Genomic DNA, 21,037 nt, shown 5'->3' on the forward strand with positions numbered 1-21,037 from the left:
CTTTGTTAATTTCAATATTATAACAATTCGACCACTAAGTTCAAAACTAACTAAAATTATTTACAAAATAATCCTATATGATCATCAAACTCATGAATCTATCAACTAACTTCAAAAACACTTAAAGTAATTAATGGCAAGTCCCTAAACTTTTAACAATTTTACAAAAGTATCCCTAGATTAGCTAGATTAAGCCACAATGATCTCCAAGATATAAAATCAATAAAAATGAGCTAAAAACACCAACCATCAAGAAGATTTAAAGCGTGGTTGCTTCTCCCTAACAATTCAATGGTGTTCCGATTTTGGCTAAGTGAAAAGGAAGAAGATGACAATTCCATCATCTTTTGTTTATGTTATATTTTTTATTAAATTATTAAATTACCCTTAATTAAACTTATAACATGACAAAAATGCTAACCCATAATCCACCATAATAATTAAGGTATAATTAACTAATAAGGTCATTCAATCATGCTTCTTTAGCCATTCAACACATTTTAACTAATAGCGATCGACTTGTTAAATTTTTACGATTTAGTCTTTTTTATTTAATTAACTATTCAAAAATCAAACTTTAATGCGACACTCTAATGGAATTGTAAATACTAAATAACTAATATTTACCGACTCACTGATCAAAATTGTAGTCCCCAAAATCACCGTTTTCGATACCACTGAAAAATGGGTTGTTACAACCTTGATAGTGTTAGAATAATCAGTTTAAAAAATAATATTTTTAGGCATAACGAAAGTTTAGTTTTTTTTTTTTTTGTGAAATTGAGTCATTGTGATATTTATAGAAAAAAAATTAACTAAAATTGTACATGTGCTTTGTACAAGATAGTTAAATTGATTCTTGTAATGACCCAAATTTTACTATTATCGGAAAGTGAATTTTCAGGTCTCGTTTCTAAAAAATAGATTCGTAAATATTTATTAAAAATATTTACTAAGTAAAATGAGTGGTTAATTAGAGTTTTATTAAGTGAATTTAGCTTAATTAAGAGTAATTAAGTAAAAAGACCAAATTGAATAAAGTGTGAAAGTTTAATTATAGATTAAAAGAAAATGAAAAGGACCAAAATGGAAATTATGTCATTTGTCCTAAGTGGTGACATAAGCATAAAAATCTGAGATTTTATGTGTTAAAATATATTAAATTATTATTAATTGATTAATTTATTATTATGATTTTATTATTAAATTAATATTATATGATGAATATATTAAGTTATGACAAATGTATGGTTATAAATGGATACAAATGTATTAATAATATACATATGAATAAATAAATATTACTTATTATTTAAGTATAAATACATAAATATATATATTATAGATGTGGAAATTGAATATTGAATGTATGTTATATTGAAAATTAAATTGATTGGGAAGTGATGAAATAAATATGAATATGTGATTAATGTCGAATTTGGAATATTTGTTACTGAAAAGTGAATTGAATTATATTGAATTATGAATTTATGTGATTACTTAAAATGTAAATTAATTAAAAAAACTGAAAGTTTACTGAATACCTTATTAACAGTATTCGGGCTAAGTCGAATATAGTTAGCATGCCATAGGATTAGAAGTGTTTAAGGATATTCCGACTCTATGTCGATGAGACACTATAAGTGTCGCCTTACTATTACTGTTCCGGATTCGTTCCGGAAAGATACTCCGTACCTTCATATCTTTATCGTTACTATTCTAGATTTGTTCGATGAGGCACGCTGTAATCGACATCATATCGTTATTGTTATTACCGTTACGGTGTATTCCGACTCTGGCTGATGAAACACTGTATGCTATCCCGGTGTGTGGGTTAGATCCGTGTATCCGTCCGAGTCCTAGTCATGTTAATAGGGGTAAATAAATGTACTAAATAACTGACTATTACTGAAAGACTGTATGTTACTGAATAATTGACCGTTACTGAAAAACCGATTGCTGTTGAATAATTAATTATTACTGAATGATAATGATAAGTTGATTGATACTGAAAAATATTGACTGATATTGGGCTTGAAATATAATGGATTATTGAAGAAAATGTGATAGTTAAATATTATTTACGGATACTGAATAGTGAACTAAAGTATGAGAAAGACATATGAATGAAAAATATTAATGTTCAGATGATTTGAGAATTTATTTGAAAAGTTAATCGAGTTAATAGATGATAAAGATTAATTGAGTTATAAAGAATTTATCTATGAAATGAATGATTGAATATTTATGATCGTTATATGATTTTAAGTGTACGTTATGTTATTAAGTGTTTGGATTATAGAAATACTACAGAGTTCATACTCAGCGTACGATTTATTTTCGTGCGCAGGTTAGGTTAAGGTCAGATCGTTGAATCAACATCTTAGGCCGATCCCGAACTCAATAAGGTAAAATATGTTAATTATTGATAATGGCATGTAGGTAGGATGTCTTAAGTGTGTTATTTTGGATTATGATTGTAATAGTGAAATAAATAATTTCATAATTGATAATGATACATGATAAATGTTTAAAGTCAAGTATTGGATAATATTTAAAATGTGTTTGAATTGGTTTTGTATTGGTTATGGATTAAAATTTGCAGGGTTGACTACTAAAGTGTGGCAGGCTCATTATTGAGTCCACACGGCCTGGTACACGGGCGTGTGACTAGACCGTGTGAGACACACGGCTTGCACACGGACATGTTGTTAGGCCGTGTGTACCCTACACCTAAAATGCTACAAAACAGATTACCACACGAGCTGAACACACGGGCGTGTGTCTTGGCTGTGTGAAATTAATTTCTTCATAGGCAAAAGTTAGATAGCTCCACGGGTAGAGGGCACGGACGTGTCCAGGCCGTGTCCCGTGTAAGCTACACGGGCGTGTCACATATTCCACATGGGTGTGTGGTACTGTTCATAAAAAGGAAATTTAAAAATTTTATAAAAAATTTTATAAGCTTCCGATTAAGTCCCGGTTTGGTTTTAACATACATTTTAAGTCTCGAGGGCCCATTAAAGAAACATTAAGATATATTTTATGAACTGAATTGTATTTCTTTCTCTATTATTTGCACTCGAAATGTAGTGACCGGCAATATTCATAATTGTATTTCTTTCTCTATTAATTGCAATCGAACTGTAGTGACCGGTAATACTTCGTAATCCTGTTCCGACTACGGGATAGGTTTAAGGGGTGTTACAATCCCGACTTTTTACTAAACGATATTCTCTACTATTCTCGAACCACGAACTGCTTTGAATGTGAGCTTAAAGTATCATGAACCAATCTCAAAGAATGAAAATTCTTATTTAACTTTCAATAAGAAAATTAATTCTCTCTATAATCAAAATTATGCATTTTTCTCAAAAAAGAGACTTTATTCTATAAAATAAATTACCACTATTTTTGACAAAATGGTGACATAAATAATGTGTGTAAATAGTTCAATACATAGTTCCTATTTATAGAGAATCGGTACAAGACTTCCGCTTAAATATGATATAATTAAATAATAATATTTTAATAAAAAACAACTATTATAAGTAGGAGTATAAAGGGTGACAACACACCTTATAAGATACTAGGGTTTGCATGTATTAGGTTCAAAAAATGAAAATAAATGTTTGTTTATCTTTAAAAAGGTAAGGAATCTAATGAAAATATATAAGCAAAAGATAAACAAGTTTGCATTTTGAATTATAATTTAATAAAGCAAAACATAAGTCAATATAAGAATTTATGGATTCAAAAATTACCTTATTCAAATTTTTGTAACATCGATAACTTCAAGGAAAGAGAAGGTTTATGTTGGAATAAGAAACGTTAGAAACATAGGTGAACAACTATGGGATACTAGGATTTAACGATTGCGACATCTGAAGAATGAAATATAGTGAACGACTAAAGAAAAAGAAGATAAACAAGTTCTCATTTTAAATTATAATTTAATAAAGCAAAAAATAAGCCAATATAAGAATTCATGGTTTCAAAAATTACCTTATTCAATTTTTTGTGACATCAATGACTTGAAGGTAAAAGAAGGCTTGTATTAGAATACGAAACGCTAAAACTATAAATGAACGATTGTGTGATACTAGGATTTAATGATTGCGACATTTGAAGAATGAAATGTGGTGAACAACTGAAGAAAAAGAAGAATGTAAGAAGCTAAGGTTGGTTTGGTTTCAAGATACGGATGCCACTTTCATTTTCGTTTTATTGAAAAAATGCAAAAATTCAAGAACATGTGTTTAGTTGAAAATTTTAAAAATAAATTTTGAAAATAAAAATTAAAATATGTGAAAATTATAAAACAATTGTTTCTATTGTTTTCCCTAAAAATGTTTTGCAAAACTGAAAATAACAAAAACAATGTTTTCATCTTGAAATGAATTGGCTCTAGTTCAAATCCATATAAATATAAAAATATTCTCCTCTTTTTCTAAATAGTTTTTTATATATATTAAATCTCATTCTCTCATTTAAATTTATATAAATGTCATTTTTTAATTTTATTTCTCACATTCATGTTTTAGAAAATAGATGCCAAACATGTTTCATGCTTTTATTATTGAAAATAATTTTTGATTTCTAAATTTACCAAACATGTTTTTAAAAGAGAAAACTTTTCTTTTTGAAAATAAAATAAAAATAATATAGAAAATATTTTCAAATACCAAAACAAAGCCTACTCCATTAGTTTTTAAAAATATTTTCTATTTTTTCTAGTCTGCCATCCCTGGCACTTTTCTTTTCTTGGGTTTTGGTTTTTGTTTGTGAGTGGAGGGGCGACGGCTTAAATCCAGATTATAGGGTTTCTTTCTGTATAGTGTTTTGTTTCAATCAGGATTTACACCTGTAATCAATGGAAAACAAATTAGCAGGGCTATCACTTAACGAAGAAGAAGATGCCATCCTACAGGTCCAAAGTGAACCGAATATAGAAAGAAGAGAGGAGATCTTCAGGTTAGTAGGATGTTTTTTAACTGCTAATGTTATTTATTTTCCTGCAATGAAAAGTATAATGGCAAATCTTTGGCATCCTGTTAGGGGTGTTCATTTCAGGATTTGGGTGAAAAGAGATTTTTGTTTCAATTCTATCATATCATGGATTTGGATAGAGTGTTGAAGGGATATCCATAGGCTTTTAATAATCATTTGCTAGTTTTACATAAATTACAATAGGGAGAAGATTCTCTAAAAATTCCACTTGTCATGGCACCGTTTTGGGTTCAGATTCATGACGTCCCCTTTGGACTTTTTTTGAAAAATTTGGCAGCCCAACTGGGAAATTTTATCAGAGAATTTATAGAGTATGATGGATCAAATTTGGGAAAGGGAAGTATAAATTATTTGCGAGTACGAATACAGATTGATGTGCGACACCCGTTAAAAAGGAGGAAACCAATTTTGTTTAGCGAGAATTGTACCTATGTAAATTTCAAGTATGAGCGACTTTCCTTTTTTTGCTTTTATTGCGATCGGCTAGGGCATAATGATTAATTTTGTGAAGCAAAGATGATGCTAGAGGTGGAAGTAGCTGGGTTGGGATTTGTCCATACGAGCGCAATCATGGAGGGTTGTAGCAATGAACAGTGTGGTTGAGAGACGAAAGGGATGGGAAAATGAATTACAACGGGGGAAACACAGTTAGAAAATGGAGTATTTTTCAGACTGGTACAAATACAAAAGCGGGTTTCGGACAATCTTTTGACCAAGTCTTGGGGTTCAACCTGGAAGGTCGGAGAATACTAGGAAATCACATGGGGAGTAACTCATTGTCAGTTCCAGATTTAACTGATGGAGCACGACCTAGAAAAAGGTGCTCTGATTGGCGAAGAAAGGAAGAAGCAGGCTAGAGAGGAGATAGAGGGTGCGTTAGTATTGAGAAAGGAAAACTCTTCGATGGGTAGAAATAGGAGATTGTTGGAAAGAAATCAATTTGTATCGATAGCTGCCAAGAAGCAAGCCGACTGGGCGCAATGAAACTGTTAAGTTGGAATGTTCGTGGATTAGGGAACCCACGAACAGTTCGAAGACCTCGATATATGCTAAAGTTACAAAATTCCCAAATGGTCTTCTTCATGGAGACAAAAATATGTAAAAGTCAAATGAAGAGGATTCATAATAGGTGTGGGTATGTTCATGGGATTAAAGTTGACTCGGATGGCATTAGAGGTGGATTATGTTTGGCATGGAAAGCGGAGGTGTGTTACACTTCGACAATACTCGAAAAGGTTTATTGATGTGGTAATAAATGACTCTGATGTAAGAGGTCAATGGAGGGTTACTGGATTTTATGGGTCCCCATATGTACATGATCGAAATAATTTCTGGGATGCGTTAAAAATTTTATTCAATGGGGAGAGATTTCCGTGGTCTGTTTGCGGGGACTTTAATAAAATAATGTAAGGTTTTGAAAAAAAAGGAGGGCTACCGAGAGATGAAAGAAGAATGAAGTTATTCTGTAATGTCTTAAGTGATTGCAACCTAATGGATGTAAGATTTTGAGGTAGATAGTTTACTTGGGAGAGGGGTAATTTACCGGAGACAAATATACCCGAAAGACTTGATAAGGGCGTTGCAAATGAGGAATGGATGGCCATGTTTTCTGAGGTAATATCAAACACCTCACTCATTCATTCTCTGATTATTGCCCCCTATTGATAAATACAACCAAGGTAGAACAAGGGTCAAAGAAGAAAGCTTTTAGGTTTAAAGCTTGGTGGACAATAGAGGAGTCGTTCGAGGAAGAAGTCAAAAGTTTTTGGAGGTCATCTTCGAGTAACTTGTTGTAGAAATTAGACTTGCTTAAGCATGGTTTGACGAAATGGGCTATTCGGATCCAAGCTAAACGAAAACAGCGTAAGTCAATTCTTACAGACAGATTAACAGAATTTTTAACAGATGAGAGAGATGATTCTAATATGGCAGAGTTGATCAACACAAGAGTTCAACTGAATCTTGAAATAGACAATGACGAACGTTACTAGGAACAGAGAGCACGCATAAATTGGCTAAAGTATGGTGATAGGAATACTACTTTCTTTCATAGTCAAGCCACACATCGGAGAAGGAGAAATTTGATTCACAAAATGAAGGATTGGTAGGGAAAGGAAACAGAGATTATCCCAGAAATAGAAGGCATTGCACGGGCTTACTTTTAAAGGTTATTTACATCAGAAGGAAGGGGAAATCATGATCAATTTTTACTAAAAGTTGGCAGGTGTATATCTGAGGAGGATAATCAATTGCTAACGCATCCTACACAAAGGACGAGATTAAAGTCGCAGAGTTTGAGATGGGACCCATTAAAGCCCCAGGGGAAGATGGATTATCGACATTATTTTATCAAAAGTGTTGGCATATTATGGGAGAAGATGTCACCAAATTCTGCTTACAAACTCTAAATAAGGATAAGGATTTTGAATAGGTAAATTCTATACACATTGTGCTTATTCCAAAAGTTGCTGACCCCGTGAACATGATGTAGTTTAGACCAATTAGCCTATGTAATGTGATTTATAAAATCATGGCGAAAGCTATTGCCAATAGGCTTAGAGGGGTTATTGGGAAATGTATTGATGTGGCACAAAGTGCTTTTGTACCAGAGAGATTGATCTTAGATAATATTCCATTTGCTTATGAAATTCTTCACACATTGAAACATGAAACAGAAGCGAGTGGGGTAGAAAGGTTTTATGGTAGTGAAACTTGATATGAGTAAAGCATAAGGTCGAGTTGAGTGGAAATTTATTGAAGAAATAATGATTCGTATAGGCTTTGCCTCAAACTGGATTGAGACTATTATGAAGTGCATAAATTCTGTTACATATTCGGTAATAGTTAATGGATTTGAAGGGGAAAATTTTCAACCGATGAAGGGGCTGCGCCAAAGGGATCCACTCAACCCTTTTATGTTACTTATATGTGGGGAAGGCTTATCTTGTCTAATAAATCGTGCAATGCGTGAAGGGTTGTTGAAAGGTGTAAAAGCTAAGGAGTGGACCGCAGGTGTCACACTTACTCTTCGCTGATAACTGCATTTTATTTAGTGAAGTAACGAGTAGAGGAGCTAATATCTTAAAAAAAATCCTTAGAAAGTACAGAATGTGTTCAGAGCAATGCGCTAATTTTGACAAATCAGTAGTCTTTTTTAGCAAGAATACACCTGATGTTGATAGAAGAGTGGTGGGGTAATATATTGGGAGTACGAAGCTCGAGTGACCCAGAGTGTTACCTAGGATTACCTAACATGGTAGGCAGAAAGAAAAGGGAGTCGTTTCAAATTTTAAAGGATCGAATTAAGCAGCGCATTGATCAATGAAGTACGAGACATTTATCACAAGGAGGGAAAGAAATATTTATTAAGTCCATACTCCTAGCCATCCCAATTTACTCAAAGGCCTGTTTCCTTTTACCTAAGACATTGTGCAGTGAGATTGAGAATATTATTGCCAAGTTTTGGTAGCAGAAGGGCCATGGAAGAAGGGGTATACACTGGTGTGCGTGGAGGAACCTTTGTACTTTGAAGGAAAATGGAGGTATTGGATTTCAAAATATTAGTCAGTTTAATATCGCTATGTTAGCTAAACAAGGGTGGCGACTCATTAATTATCCAAATTCCTTACTGGCAAAAGTTCTTAAAGCTAAGTATTATCCAAGTTCAGACTTTTTTAATGCACAGTTGGGAAACTCACCATCTCTTACCTAGAAGAGTGTCTGGGCTACAAAAGGATTGTTACGAAGTGTGCTGAGTTGGAGAGTTAGAGAGTTGGATGGGGAACTGGAATCTCAGTATGGAATGATCAGTGGGAAACAGGAATTGATACGATTGTTAGGAGCCACGGAAACAACAATGAAGTCCAATTAGTTTTAGATTTAATTGATGCAACAAATAATATGTGGAAGAAAGAATTAGTGCTAAGTACCTTCCCAGTAGACACTGCCCAAAAGATTTTGCAAATTCCTCTGGCGGAACTCCCAGGAGTTGATTTTCAGGTGTGGAAGGGTGAGCTTTCTGGTGAGTTTTCGGTCAGAAGTGCTTACAAACTATTACAAATCACTAGCTCGAATCCTAACGACTGATTATTACAAACCGATTTAAAAAATTTCTACAAAAAGCTCTGGAATTTACAGCTCCCCTCAAAGATTACTATTATAGTTTGGAGAGCATCATAGAACTATATGCCTACTCTAGTTAATTTGCGATCTAAACAAATAGCCGACACTGCTGCTTGTCATCGATGTAGATCTGGGGAGGAAGATATATCTCATGTCTTTCTGTATTGTCTTGTAGCAATAGAAGTTTGGCAAATGTTAGATATTCCTTGGGTTAATAACTTTTTGGTTCAAAGGTTCTGGGAATGGCTTACTTGGATTTTCCAAAAGAGCACTCCCAAACAAGGTCGATTGATTTGCTGTGGCATATGGGTCCTGTAGGGGTCAAGAAACAAGCTCATGCATGAAAGAAAATTTGTGTCAGGAAGAGAGATAGCATCAAAAGTTCAAAGGTATGTGGCCAAGATTGATGGTCTAACAGAAAAAAAGAGTACCTTGTATACAGCTACGAGGGCCATTCAAAGCAAAACGAGTTTTGGGATGACGATTCACTTTGATGCTGCCTTTAATCGAAGGGATTTCAAATCGATGGCAGGCCTGGTGGTTCTAGATCATATGGGAGTAATCCTTGCTACGAAAACGGTCTTAAATTCAAATATTTCAACTTCTTTTGCAACAGAAGCTTATGCAGGTCTTCATGCGATTAATCTTGGACTTTCCATGGGTATACACTCAGTTACGGTAAAGGGGGACTCACGAACCGTCATAAAGAAATGTCAAACATCAATGCAAGATAAGTCAGTTATAGGAGCAATAATCAGTGATATTCAAAAAAAGTCAAGAGTTTTTTCAAGAAATCAGATTCCAATTTATCAATAGAACTGAGAACGTCTTGGCTCACAAAATTGCAGAAGAAGCGCTAAGAAGGGGAGAAAAAACACACCTGGAAGGAGAGGTATTACACCGCCTTTATGTGCGCTCGGAGGGAAGATAGAGTAGGCTCCCAAATTGAGAATGGCTTTTTGTGAAAGATGAAAAAGAATGGATAGCATACTATGGAAGAAACTGAAAAGCTATCAAATGCAGCAGATGGGTGTATTGGAAATGAAAGGACGATTTGTAAATGGTGTCCAGCTGCAATCTGATTCGACTAGTAATTAGTACCCTAGGTTTCCTATTTTCGTAGCTTTAAGTATTCTGCTTTCCACTAGTTTTTGTCTCTCTTTTATTTTTATTTTTATTTTTTCTTTAATGGACAGGTTGGGGTATACCCAATAGGCCCATGTTTTAGAACCCAATTTCTGTTTTGTTTAATTTTAATTAATGACTACTCGATTTTTATTCAAAAAAATATTTTCTATTTTTATTTAAAAACTTCATTTTTATTTTTAAAAAATTTAAATGTATTTGATAAATTGAAATAAAAATTTGTTTTAATAATGAAAATATAAAAATGCAGTTGGTAACTTTTTTTTCTTATAATAGAATAATATGAAATAAGATAAAAAAATTAGAACTAGTGTCAAAAAAATTACATTTAAAAATTATTGAAAATGAATACTTTTGTGTTTGTGTGAATTTGAACCAATGTCAGTTCATCAAAGTTAAAAACTATTGTTTTTAATTTTAAAAATTTTGAAAATAGTTTTATTGAAAACAATAGAACAACTTTTAATTTTAATTTTAAAATATTTTCATTTTCAAAATTGAAAAATATTAAAGAAAACTAGCTTAGTTCATTTTTTAAAAATAAAAACATGAGAAAAAGAGCATAAATATTCTACATTTATATAAATTTAGATTAGGGCAATAAATTTAATACTTGAGAAACTGTTGAAAAAATATTTTTGTGTTTATATAAGTTTCGATTGGAGCCCATTCATTTAAGTTAAAACCCTTAGCTTCATCCTTTTCAATTTTGCAATCTATTTTAATAAAAATAATGAAAATAACTTATTTTTATTTTTTAAATTCTCATATATTTTTATTTTTGAACAAGTTATTTTAAAATTTCAATTAAACATGTTTTTTCATTTTCAAGAAAACGAAAACGAAAACGAAAATGAAATTGACATTTGTTTTCTGAAACCAAACGGAGCATATTACTTTTAGGTTTTATGTTTTATTAGATTTTTAAAATTTTTATTTTGGTTGGGTATGCTTGATTAGGCCTTTAGGTAATAGGTTTTGTTGTTTTTGGGTTACTGGATCTAAGTATAAATACATATAATTATTATATTTTAACATACATAACTAATATTAGTATTTCTATTATATGTGTACGTGTGTGAAAATCACGTATTTAAAATATAAGTATAGTTTTAAAATAACATTTAATAAACATATGATTTGAAATTAATAATAATATAAAATAAAAATATAAAATAAAAATAAAAGTACTATCGTAATAATATAACTTATTTATAATATGTAAGGTTATTTCAATGATTTTCTTGATTGAATTGGTGTCAAGTTGATTTATAACATCAATCGAGTCGCACACTTAAATAATGATATAGATATACAAAAATGTGGATGAAACAAGCATCCATAAAAATTGGCATGTTTCTCTCTTTTTAATATTTTAATATATCTCTATAAGATATTTGTTAACCCTTAAACCTACTTGTGGAGTATAAAAACTCCACTAGCAATGTACCAAATAAATTTTCAAAATTAAAATATATAAAAATATTAAAATAAAGTTTTGGTTAAAATGGTAAAGAAAACAACTATATCGTAAATGTTAGCGACATATGTTCAAATATTAGCATTTGCAATTTTTTTATTGGTTTTAAAAAAATAAGAAAATGATAAAATACCCACAACTTATTTAAAATTTGTTAGACTATTTTAGTAATTTTTTAATTAATTCACACACTTGAATAATAGTATAGATATACAAACTATGTAGGTGAAAATATTTGTGTAATAATATTAAAATGTAAAAGAATAACAAAATAAAAGTACAATTGAGTGGTAAAGATAACATTTTGGGAATGTTGGTGATATGAATTTAAATCTTACTATGTGTAAGGTTTTTATTGGTTATATTAAAAATATAAAAAGACAAAAGTACAATAGTAATAATATAATTTATTTTAAATATAAAATGATATTTTAGTAATTTCTTAAATTAAGTTAGTGTTTAGAGCTTAAATAATAATATACACAAATGATAGAAGTAATAAAATATATATAATAAAATTAAAACATTTAAATTATTTTAAAATAAAATTTTGATTAAATGATAAAGTTTAATTCAATTTACCATAAATGTTAAGGGTTTCTCATTTATTATTTTTAAAATAAAAGAAATAAAATATTATATTTTAATTTAAATAAAAATATTTTTATAATTTCTTTTACAAAATTAATATCCACTAAACCCATATCGTAATGAAAATCACTTTTGACCAAGCTTTCTGGGCAGTGACGATTTATAAACAACACTACCTGTGTACGTATAAATTTTAAATTTATGCAGAAAAAATTGAAGTTGTGAATGGAAAGCAAGCAATTCCATTTTTGGGAGTGTCCCAAGATGTGCATTAGACGCCACTTTGACGGTCAAGATTCAGAAAAATGAGTGGTTTTGGACATGGCCAAAATTCTTAATACGACAAATTGTTTACTGTATGTCTGAGAAGCACACAGTCCTCCCTCACTCACAACAATCACAAATCGTTAACACATTAGTAATTGGTCCCATTCGTATTTACTAATACATCAAACAACTTACTTTAAAGGTGGTGATAAAATAATATTAATTAATTAAGTCGTACAGTTGGTTAAGAAAAAGCAAACTCAATTTATGCACTTTACTTACTCAGCTCAAATTTTTCTTCTTTTATTTCAATAATAATGTTGATATCAATTAAATTAAAATTTAATAAATTTTAAATTTTAGAACTTAATTCTTTTATTTATCTAATTTAAAGTCCAACTGATAACACTAATAATGAGTTTATATTTGATGCATTAATAGTGTATATATTCATAAGTGAACTATATTAAAGCATATTATCAATAAACTAACAAATACTTTAAAAATATAAAAATAAATATAATTATCATATTTTCAATACATGTATATTGTGATTTACCTTTCTTTTAAGAGTTAAAATATTTTCTATGTTGATATTTAAAATTAATCATTTTGGAATTCATTACTGCCCTTTCCAATAATATTCTTTCTAAAGTTCAAATCAAAGTTTTCAAAATTGGGTCGATGGTTGAACAGTTCATATCATTAATTTTTAGACCTATTCATTTGATTTATTAAATAAATTATTAAAATTCATAAAATTAAAAAATAAATATTATTTAAAAACAGAAAAACCGGTTCAATCGGTTTTTAGTGTAGTTCAACTAGTTCCCAATGGTTCATGAGTCAGTTGATCTAATTCATCCCTCCTGATTTAATCAATTCAACCAATTGATCCTGTCCAATTTAAACAACATTGATTCAAGCATCTTGTGATTTACTATAACATCATATAAACTTACATTGTCAATACATCAAATATAAATACATTAAATTATCTATATCAGTAATTTTAGAACATTAAAATGTTACTTATTCAAATATATTAAAACTCATTAACAATAATATCGATTAATTTTTTTTTTTTTGTAAAAAGCAAAATACAACTCAATAATCAAACAATAGGAAATCTCATTACATAATTCTTATCAATTAATTATACCCCTGTTTCCCTGTCTCTTTGAAGCTTGACAATTCTGTCTGCAATATTATTCTCTTATCTGGGAATATGCTGAAGATTCCAATGACTCAAAAACTTCAAAACCAAAACAATTCTCCTAACTAAGGTAGAATTGGAACCACCGAGAACACCTTCATGAATGAGGTTAACAACTTCAAGGTTGTCTGTTCGAATACTGGCATTCCGAAAGCCACGATCAAGAACAATTCACACCCCATCAAGGATGCCCCATAATTCTGAATCAATGACCTCACAGTCACCTAAATACCTTGTGTATCCAACAATCCAATTCCCGTCTTGATCTCGCAATAATCCTCCAGCTGCAGCAAACCTATCAACATTTTTAACCGAACCATCCGTGTTCAAATAAACCCATCCATTCGAATAAGGAGGGACGAACTCCGATCTTGAAGTTCTAATGCCCTGCGAACCAGACACCGAAACATACTGCTTAGCCCAACAAAGGGAAGCTTTGATTACTTCGTCAGTACTCCATGAAAGCCCTTGAAATATGCGTAGGTTCCGATTTTTTCATATGCGCCAAATGATAATTCCGAACAAACAGGCCTAATTAACTCCACACATTAGGTTCACTTTTTGCTTGTTCCAAAAATTAAGCTCCATCCATTCATATAAAAATCCTGCAAAAAAGACAGACTGTTTACCTGGAGGAAAAAGCTGCATCCAAATATCCCTTGCAGTTGTGCAATCCCTTAGAACATGAATGAGACTCTCATAATTTTGACCACAAGCCCCACAAGAAGTGTCTGGACTCAATCCTCTTCTTGCTCTTTCCATATTAGTGAGTAATCGATGGTTAATAGCAAGCCAAATAAATACTCTAACCCTCTGTGGTCCCTGATATTTCAAAATAGGGGAACTCCTAGATACGAACCAAGATTCTGCACCACCTGAAATCCAAAAATTCCACTAATGTGCCTTTGAATACCTTCATTCACCCCCTAAAAAAAAACCATATTTGACTTCTGTAGATTAACAATATGTCCTGAAGCACTACAGAAAGTATCTAACACTTCCTTGATAACACGTATTTGTTCTTCTTCCGTCTTACCAAAAAGAATCAAGTCATCTGCAAAAAAAAGATGAGAAAGAGACGGACCTGATCTAGACAGCCGAATAGGTGTCCATCTACCTTCAGTCATAGTCGATTGGATACCATGTCCTAACCATTCCATACACAAAATAAAAAGGTATGGTGAAAGTGGACATCCTTGACGTACACCTCGTGCCGGCTTAAACTTCTGGGAAGGCACTCCATTCCAAAGTACCTGCATAGTTAAACCAGAAATAGCAGACATAATGATAGTACGAAGGAAGTTAGGAATACCTGCAGCCTGTAAAGAAACGTCTATGAAATCTTAATGAACACGATCATAGGCCTTTTCAAGATCGATTTTAATGGCCATCCACCTTCTATTCTTTTGTTTACTTTTCATAGAGTGTATGACTTCTTGGGCGATTATGATATTGTCATTTATGTTCCTTCCTGTGACAAATCCAGCTTGTTCAAGTGCAATGATTTTTAGGAAGACCACTTTAAATCTATTAGCAATAACCTTTATCACAAGCTTATATAACACCGAGCAAAGATTGATAGGACGTAGTTGCGAGAAGAATTCTGAATGCTGCACTTTAGGAATAAGGACAATAAGCGAATTATTAAGATCTGAATCGATGATATTACCAGATAATACCCGTTTAACCCACTCACAAATGGACGGACCAACGAACTCCCATTGACTCTGATAGAAAATAGTATGGAGTCCATCACTGCCTGGCGCTTTTAAAGGCCCCATATCAAAAAGGGCCTTCTTAATCTCCTCATTAGAAACTGTCCTACTAACGAAACGGACCTCCTTCTGAATGAGAGATAGGAAGGCACTACACCCCAACCTACCTGTTCTTCTTGGGCGCTCACCATAAAGGTTCTTATAAAAATTGACTGCTTCATTCTTTAAGTCCTCTTCATCCATAACCCAATCTCCTGCTTGATTTTTAAGGGCAACAATATGATTATGCTTCTGTCTTTGTAAAGTCCGCCTATGAAAGAATTTTGTATTCCGGTCCCCAAATACAAGCCAATCACACCTAGCCTTCTACTTCCATAACAGCTCCTCATGATGAAACACTGACTCCAGCTCTTCTCGAATTTCTAACTCAATCTGATTTAAGAAGGACAAGCTTTTCCGATCAATCGCCTTTTGAACATTCTCTAACTTTTTCTTCAAGAGATTCTTTTGATGCGTAATGTGACCATAAACCTTTTTATTCCAGAGTTTCACATCATCAGTAAAGGAAGCATGGGTAGTCGACATATCACCCATAAATTTTCAACTATTTTTAACAAAGTTCGAAAAGTCAGGATGCTCAATCCATCCTGCCAAAAAGTGAAACGGTCTCTTTGAAGAAGAAAGAGCATCAGGAAAGAGAGATAATTTAAGGGGTCTGTGATCCAATTTAAGCTTTTCTAAATGAAGAACTTTTGACAAAGGAAACTTAAGGCACCAAGCATCATTACAAATTGCTCTATCCAATCTCTCAAAACCCCCTCATTTATTCCAAGTAAAGTTTGGACCACTAAACCAAAAATCATAAGGCCCATAGAATCCATAAAATTACTAAAAAGAGCACATCCTTTTTTCCAATTGCACGACCACCTCTTTTTTCACTAGAAGCAAGAATAGCGTTGAAATCACCAATAGCTAACCATGGAGTCCCATCTACCGGTATAGTATGTTTAAGGGCATCCCATAACTGTTTTCGCTTCTGGCCATTAGGACTGCCATATACGATAGTGACTAAAATTGGTTGACGGAAAGAAATTACAGAAATTTTGAGTAAAATAAATTGGGAGTGATTGCCCAAAATATCCACCGAAATAGAATTTCTCCATCCTATACAAATACTACCAGAAAATCCCACAGCCTCTACACGATGAGAATATTCAAAAACGAGTTTAGCAATAACAGAGTTAGCTTTAACACCACTAACCCTCGTTTCTAAAAGACCAACCAAATCAGGCTTATGTTCTCTGTTATACTCCTAAAAAATACGAGGGAACTTCAAACCAGCACATCCTTGACAGTTCCAACAAAAAATAGTAAAATTCATATTAAAATAATTTTAAATAAAATAAAATTAAAAATACCACGAAATTATGCAGGTGCAGGACCAATGTCACCAATCTGTTCATCAATGTTACCACTATTTGCATCTGCTCCAAGACCAACTTGCGAATTGATGAGGTTAGCCATGGAGTTTATCGCTTTTGTTAAAGGAATTTTAGAAATCCCAGCCTTTTTTAATTTCCCTCCCTTTTCTTTAAAAGTGCGATTAAGAGGAGGGCCACCACGATTATTGCTAACTTTGTTCTCAGGACCTCGCCCTCTGGAAACAGAGAAAGATTTATTAGTGGTAGCTAAGATATTTTTTTTAATACCTTTAAGCGGTTTAGCCACATTATTATCATTGAAGGTAACAGTTGAATGGTTTTTGGGATCCAGAAGATTCACATCTAATTGGACAGCAGATTCACAATGTCTTTCGAACATAGGATTATTTAGGATTAAATTATTTCCCTCACTCCTCGTTGATGCCGAATGCTCATCTACACTATCAATGACCTTATCCAGGCCACTAGAAAGGGGTCCATCGGTCCTTAAAAAACCAGCCTGTCCAGGCCCTTTCGCACATGGCCCATCATGCTTCTCCATCGACAGCCCACTGCCCTTGGAATCCCCCTTTAAAACTTGCGATGTACCTGTAGGCAGAAGAAAGAAATTAAAATTAAAAAAGGGAAAATTTTTAATCAGGTCCTTGTCTTTTTGGGGAAACATATCTGACTCCACAGGCCTTTTCCCCAAAGACTTAGAATTAGGGCCCCCTTCACTCTGGCCCGTCACAACATTTCCTGGCCTGGTGGAAACGAAGCCCAAAGCAGACCCAACTGAAGGCATAAAGCCTACTCTATTCCCATGGGTCACCTCTCCAACCTGACCCAAAAGACTCTTAGAACTAGCCCTACCCGAACCCCCTTTAGAAATAACCCTATCTTCACCACTACTCCTTTCACCAGCAGCACAAACAGTGCCTTCCTTCTCCAAAATTTCCCCAGCAGCTCCACTAATTTCGCCACCTAAATCAGCTTCCACATTTAAAGGCAAAAATCTAGAACCCAACGTTCCCTTTCCCAAATTTATTCCTTCGTTAAACCGAGAACCCCGTTGACCATGCTGGGATTTTCTCTCCACCAACATCCATGGCCCATAATCACTTTCCTTCCCTTACCACCTCCACCGTCATCACCACCAATAGATGCTGTCGTCGCAGCCACAGGGCTCCCCGGGCTCAGATTCACCCCCACCGATGGACACAACTCCTTTGTATGTCCATATTTTCCGCAACTAAAGCACACCGTCGGTGGGGCTCGTATTCAACCTTTTGCACAGCGCCATCAACCAAAACATGAGATATCAGATGTTTTTCAAGATTGATAAGCACTACCAATCGAGCAAACTTTCCTCTAGTTCTGTTATCCGTTTGTACATCCAGCTTGACCACTTTTCCAATTAACCCTCTAATAGCTTCAATGATCTGTTTTTTTGTATAAGTAGCCCGGAAGCCCCGGTAAACGAATCCAAGCCATCACCACACTGGGGTATGGTTGTGCTGGGTTAAAAGACTTTGTCTATGGTTGTACCGTAAGGTACTGACCAAAAATGATCCATGGACCCTGTATTAAGACCTTGTTATAATCAACAATGTCCTGAAACTTAACCAAGAAATACCCATTAGTAATATCCATTAGATAAAAAGTTTTCACATGTTTCCATAGATTAGTGATACGATTATGAAGCGCATTATATCCGATGTTACGCCCTAATAATTTGAGAATCACCGTCAACTCCATCTACTTAAATAGCAAGTCTTTGATTCGATCTGAGAAGTCGATTGCAGGGATCCTATTAACTATGGACTTGTTAACATCCCCATCCATTAACTCAAAATCACTCTCATTCTTATCTAAGTTTCCTTCAAGATTTCCATCAAGAAAGGCAACACCTCCCCCCAAAAGTTTGTCTTTAAAAGACAAAATCGGCTGTTGGTCGGAATCAACTGCCATGTTGCTTATTTCTCCATCAACCGCTTCCTTGAATCTTACTTTTTTTGTATTTCGATCACCACCAGAATGAGATTCACTCTCAATACCATTGCCCGAAATCTCTGTCTCCATTCTCTGCAGATTCTTTTAAAATTTAATTTTTAAATAAACAAGTAAAGCTCTAAAAATAAAAGCAGGAAGATTAAATAAAGAGTGCAAAGATTGTGTATAATTAGACCAAATAGAAAAAATACAAAGAACTTGCGTAAGATTCGAGAGTCGCATCTAACTAAACTTCAGTTCATATAACATGAAAAAGAAAACCACTTTTGTTTTTGGTTAGTGCATAAATTGCCTCTTAAAATATACTAATAAAGTTTATTTTGTTATATGGTTTTTCTCAAAGTATTAACACTCTTAAAAAAACAACAGCCTCCTATCCTACCAATTAAAACCTGCCACTTCTCTCTCCTCACTTTTAATTATTATTATTTTTTTAAAATTTAATTTTTATGGAAAGCTTTAGTGTACCGTCAAGATTTTTAAAATTATTCGTAACTTTTCTCTAATTTTTAAATAAAAAAATATATTTTAACACATTCAATTTATATCTTTTTATATTAATAAAAAAGTTGATGCCAACTGAATTAATACTCAATCTACTTATGATGTAAATAAACTTTTAAGTCTTGAACTGTTGTGTAAATTTCTTTATGTACTAATTTGAGAAAATCTGTATACTTCAGGGGCAATTTGTGCATTAAGTTTGTTTGTTTGTTTGTTTTTGGCATATATAAGGTAACACGTAGTTCTATATTACATTACATCAGGGAAATCAGTGAAAAAAAACAGTGCTGAAATTAATTGAACTCTCTCAAATCTCCTAAAGTGAAAGTGAATCACTTGCAAAAGAAAAATGAAGATACGACCTACTACCATTTAAGCATCCACAGCATCGTCATCGTGAAACGTTTCAGTCATTGCTGCATGATCTTGACCGTCAATGAGGGGTGGGGTTTCTTTTCTGTTTCTTCTTCTTCTTCCTTTTTTTTCCTTCTATTTTCTTCTTATCTTGTAAGGTCATGGACATTGAGTCTCCAAGAAAGGAAGGAAATGCCAGTAGCAGAATCTCGATCAGTATCTTCAATGAACCTGAATCCATTGACAGGTGAGAAACATGGAATTTTCAGGCTTTGCGAGTGATGAACCCGTGAATTGTTCTTGTTCTGGTGGTGATGATAGCCAAGATGTTGTAATTGCTCCAACATTGAACCTGTTGCACCTGATGACTTGATTGCATTTGTTGCTCTTCTTTCTTCTTTTCTGAATCGAATTCCACAGGCATTGCAAAGTGACTGCAACTAAACAATAATTTCAAAAAAAAAAAAAAAACAAAATAAAAGAAAAAAGAACCAACTATACTTGTTTACAAAGATAGAATTGTTAATTTGTGATGTCTATTACCTTTGGGCCTCTTGGACCATTCCTCCAAAGCGGTGTAGAAGTGGTGTCACAGTTAGCACATCGGCGAGCTAAGAGAGGATCATTGCCTTTCCCCGAGCTGTTACTACTGCTATTTCCATTGCTTCCACGGCTATCTTTTGCGCTTTGCAGTGGATATGGCATGTTCTTGTTCTGTAACAAGTCCAAGCAAAAGTTAGACACGCAAGAATTACCCGAGCTGCGGCCATGGCGCAAACGCTTGTCACTGTCGTTTACACAAAGGCGTGTGGATGGAGTTCCCAACGAGAGAGTGCAGTCAACAGAAGATGATGAAGAGGACGTGAAACGGTACATGTCTGTTTCATCAAATGATTTGTGGTTTGGCATGGAAAATAGCATAGAGAATGAGTTGTTTTCGCCATGAAACAGACCACATGAACAAGGGCCCAATACCATGTCTCCCTGAGAACTACTGCACTTGCGCATCATTTCTCAAAAAAATTTTGATCTCTATGATTTTACGTCACTCTTTAATCACCTCAGTTTTAGCACTATGGGATATCAAAAAGATCGAATGGGGTTGGTTCAAAATGTTGATTATATCAACCAACAATTGCCAAAAGAGAGAAAACAGGAAAAACGAAAGGGGATTTAAGATTGAAGAGAAGACAGGCAT

At 33.3% G+C, this 21,037-nt stretch overlaps 1 protein-coding gene and 1 long non-coding RNA gene across 5 annotated transcripts; both read right to left on the reverse strand.

The window, feature by feature from the left end:
* Positions 1-3,365: 3,365 nt before the first annotated feature.
* On the reverse strand, positions 3,366-10,325 carry LOC108479643 (uncharacterized). Of its 4 annotated transcripts, none has more exons than XR_001870487.2 (3): positions 9,384-10,263; positions 8,940-9,300; positions 3,366-8,794 (listed from the first exon to the last, which is right to left on the reverse strand). It is a non-coding gene; the product is annotated as an uncharacterized LOC108479643 (long non-coding RNA). The 4 variants fall into 4 exon arrangements; XR_001870488.2 differs by lacking the exon at positions 3,366-8,794 and having other exon boundaries at positions 8,966-9,300; positions 9,384-9,821; positions 10,013-10,299; XR_008276063.1 differs by lacking the exon at positions 3,366-8,794 and having other exon boundaries at positions 8,966-9,300; positions 9,384-9,465; positions 9,564-10,288.
* A 9,422-nt stretch (positions 10,326-19,747) lies between these two features.
* On the reverse strand, positions 19,748-21,037 carry LOC108477912 (GATA transcription factor 18-like). The gene is made up of 2 exons (XM_017780381.2): positions 20,383-21,037; positions 19,748-20,273 (listed from the first exon to the last, which is right to left on the reverse strand). The coding sequence occupies exons 1-2, from the start codon at positions 20,848-20,850 to the stop codon at positions 19,986-19,988; spliced, it is 756 nt and encodes a 251-aa protein (XP_017635870.1). The 5' UTR covers positions 20,851-21,037; the 3' UTR covers positions 19,748-19,985.

This window comes from Gossypium arboreum, chromosome 12, assembly GCF_025698485.1.
Source record: "Gossypium arboreum isolate Shixiya-1 chromosome 12, ASM2569848v2, whole genome shotgun sequence".
Lineage (NCBI taxonomy): Eukaryota > Viridiplantae > Streptophyta > Magnoliopsida > Malvales > Malvaceae > Gossypium > Gossypium arboreum.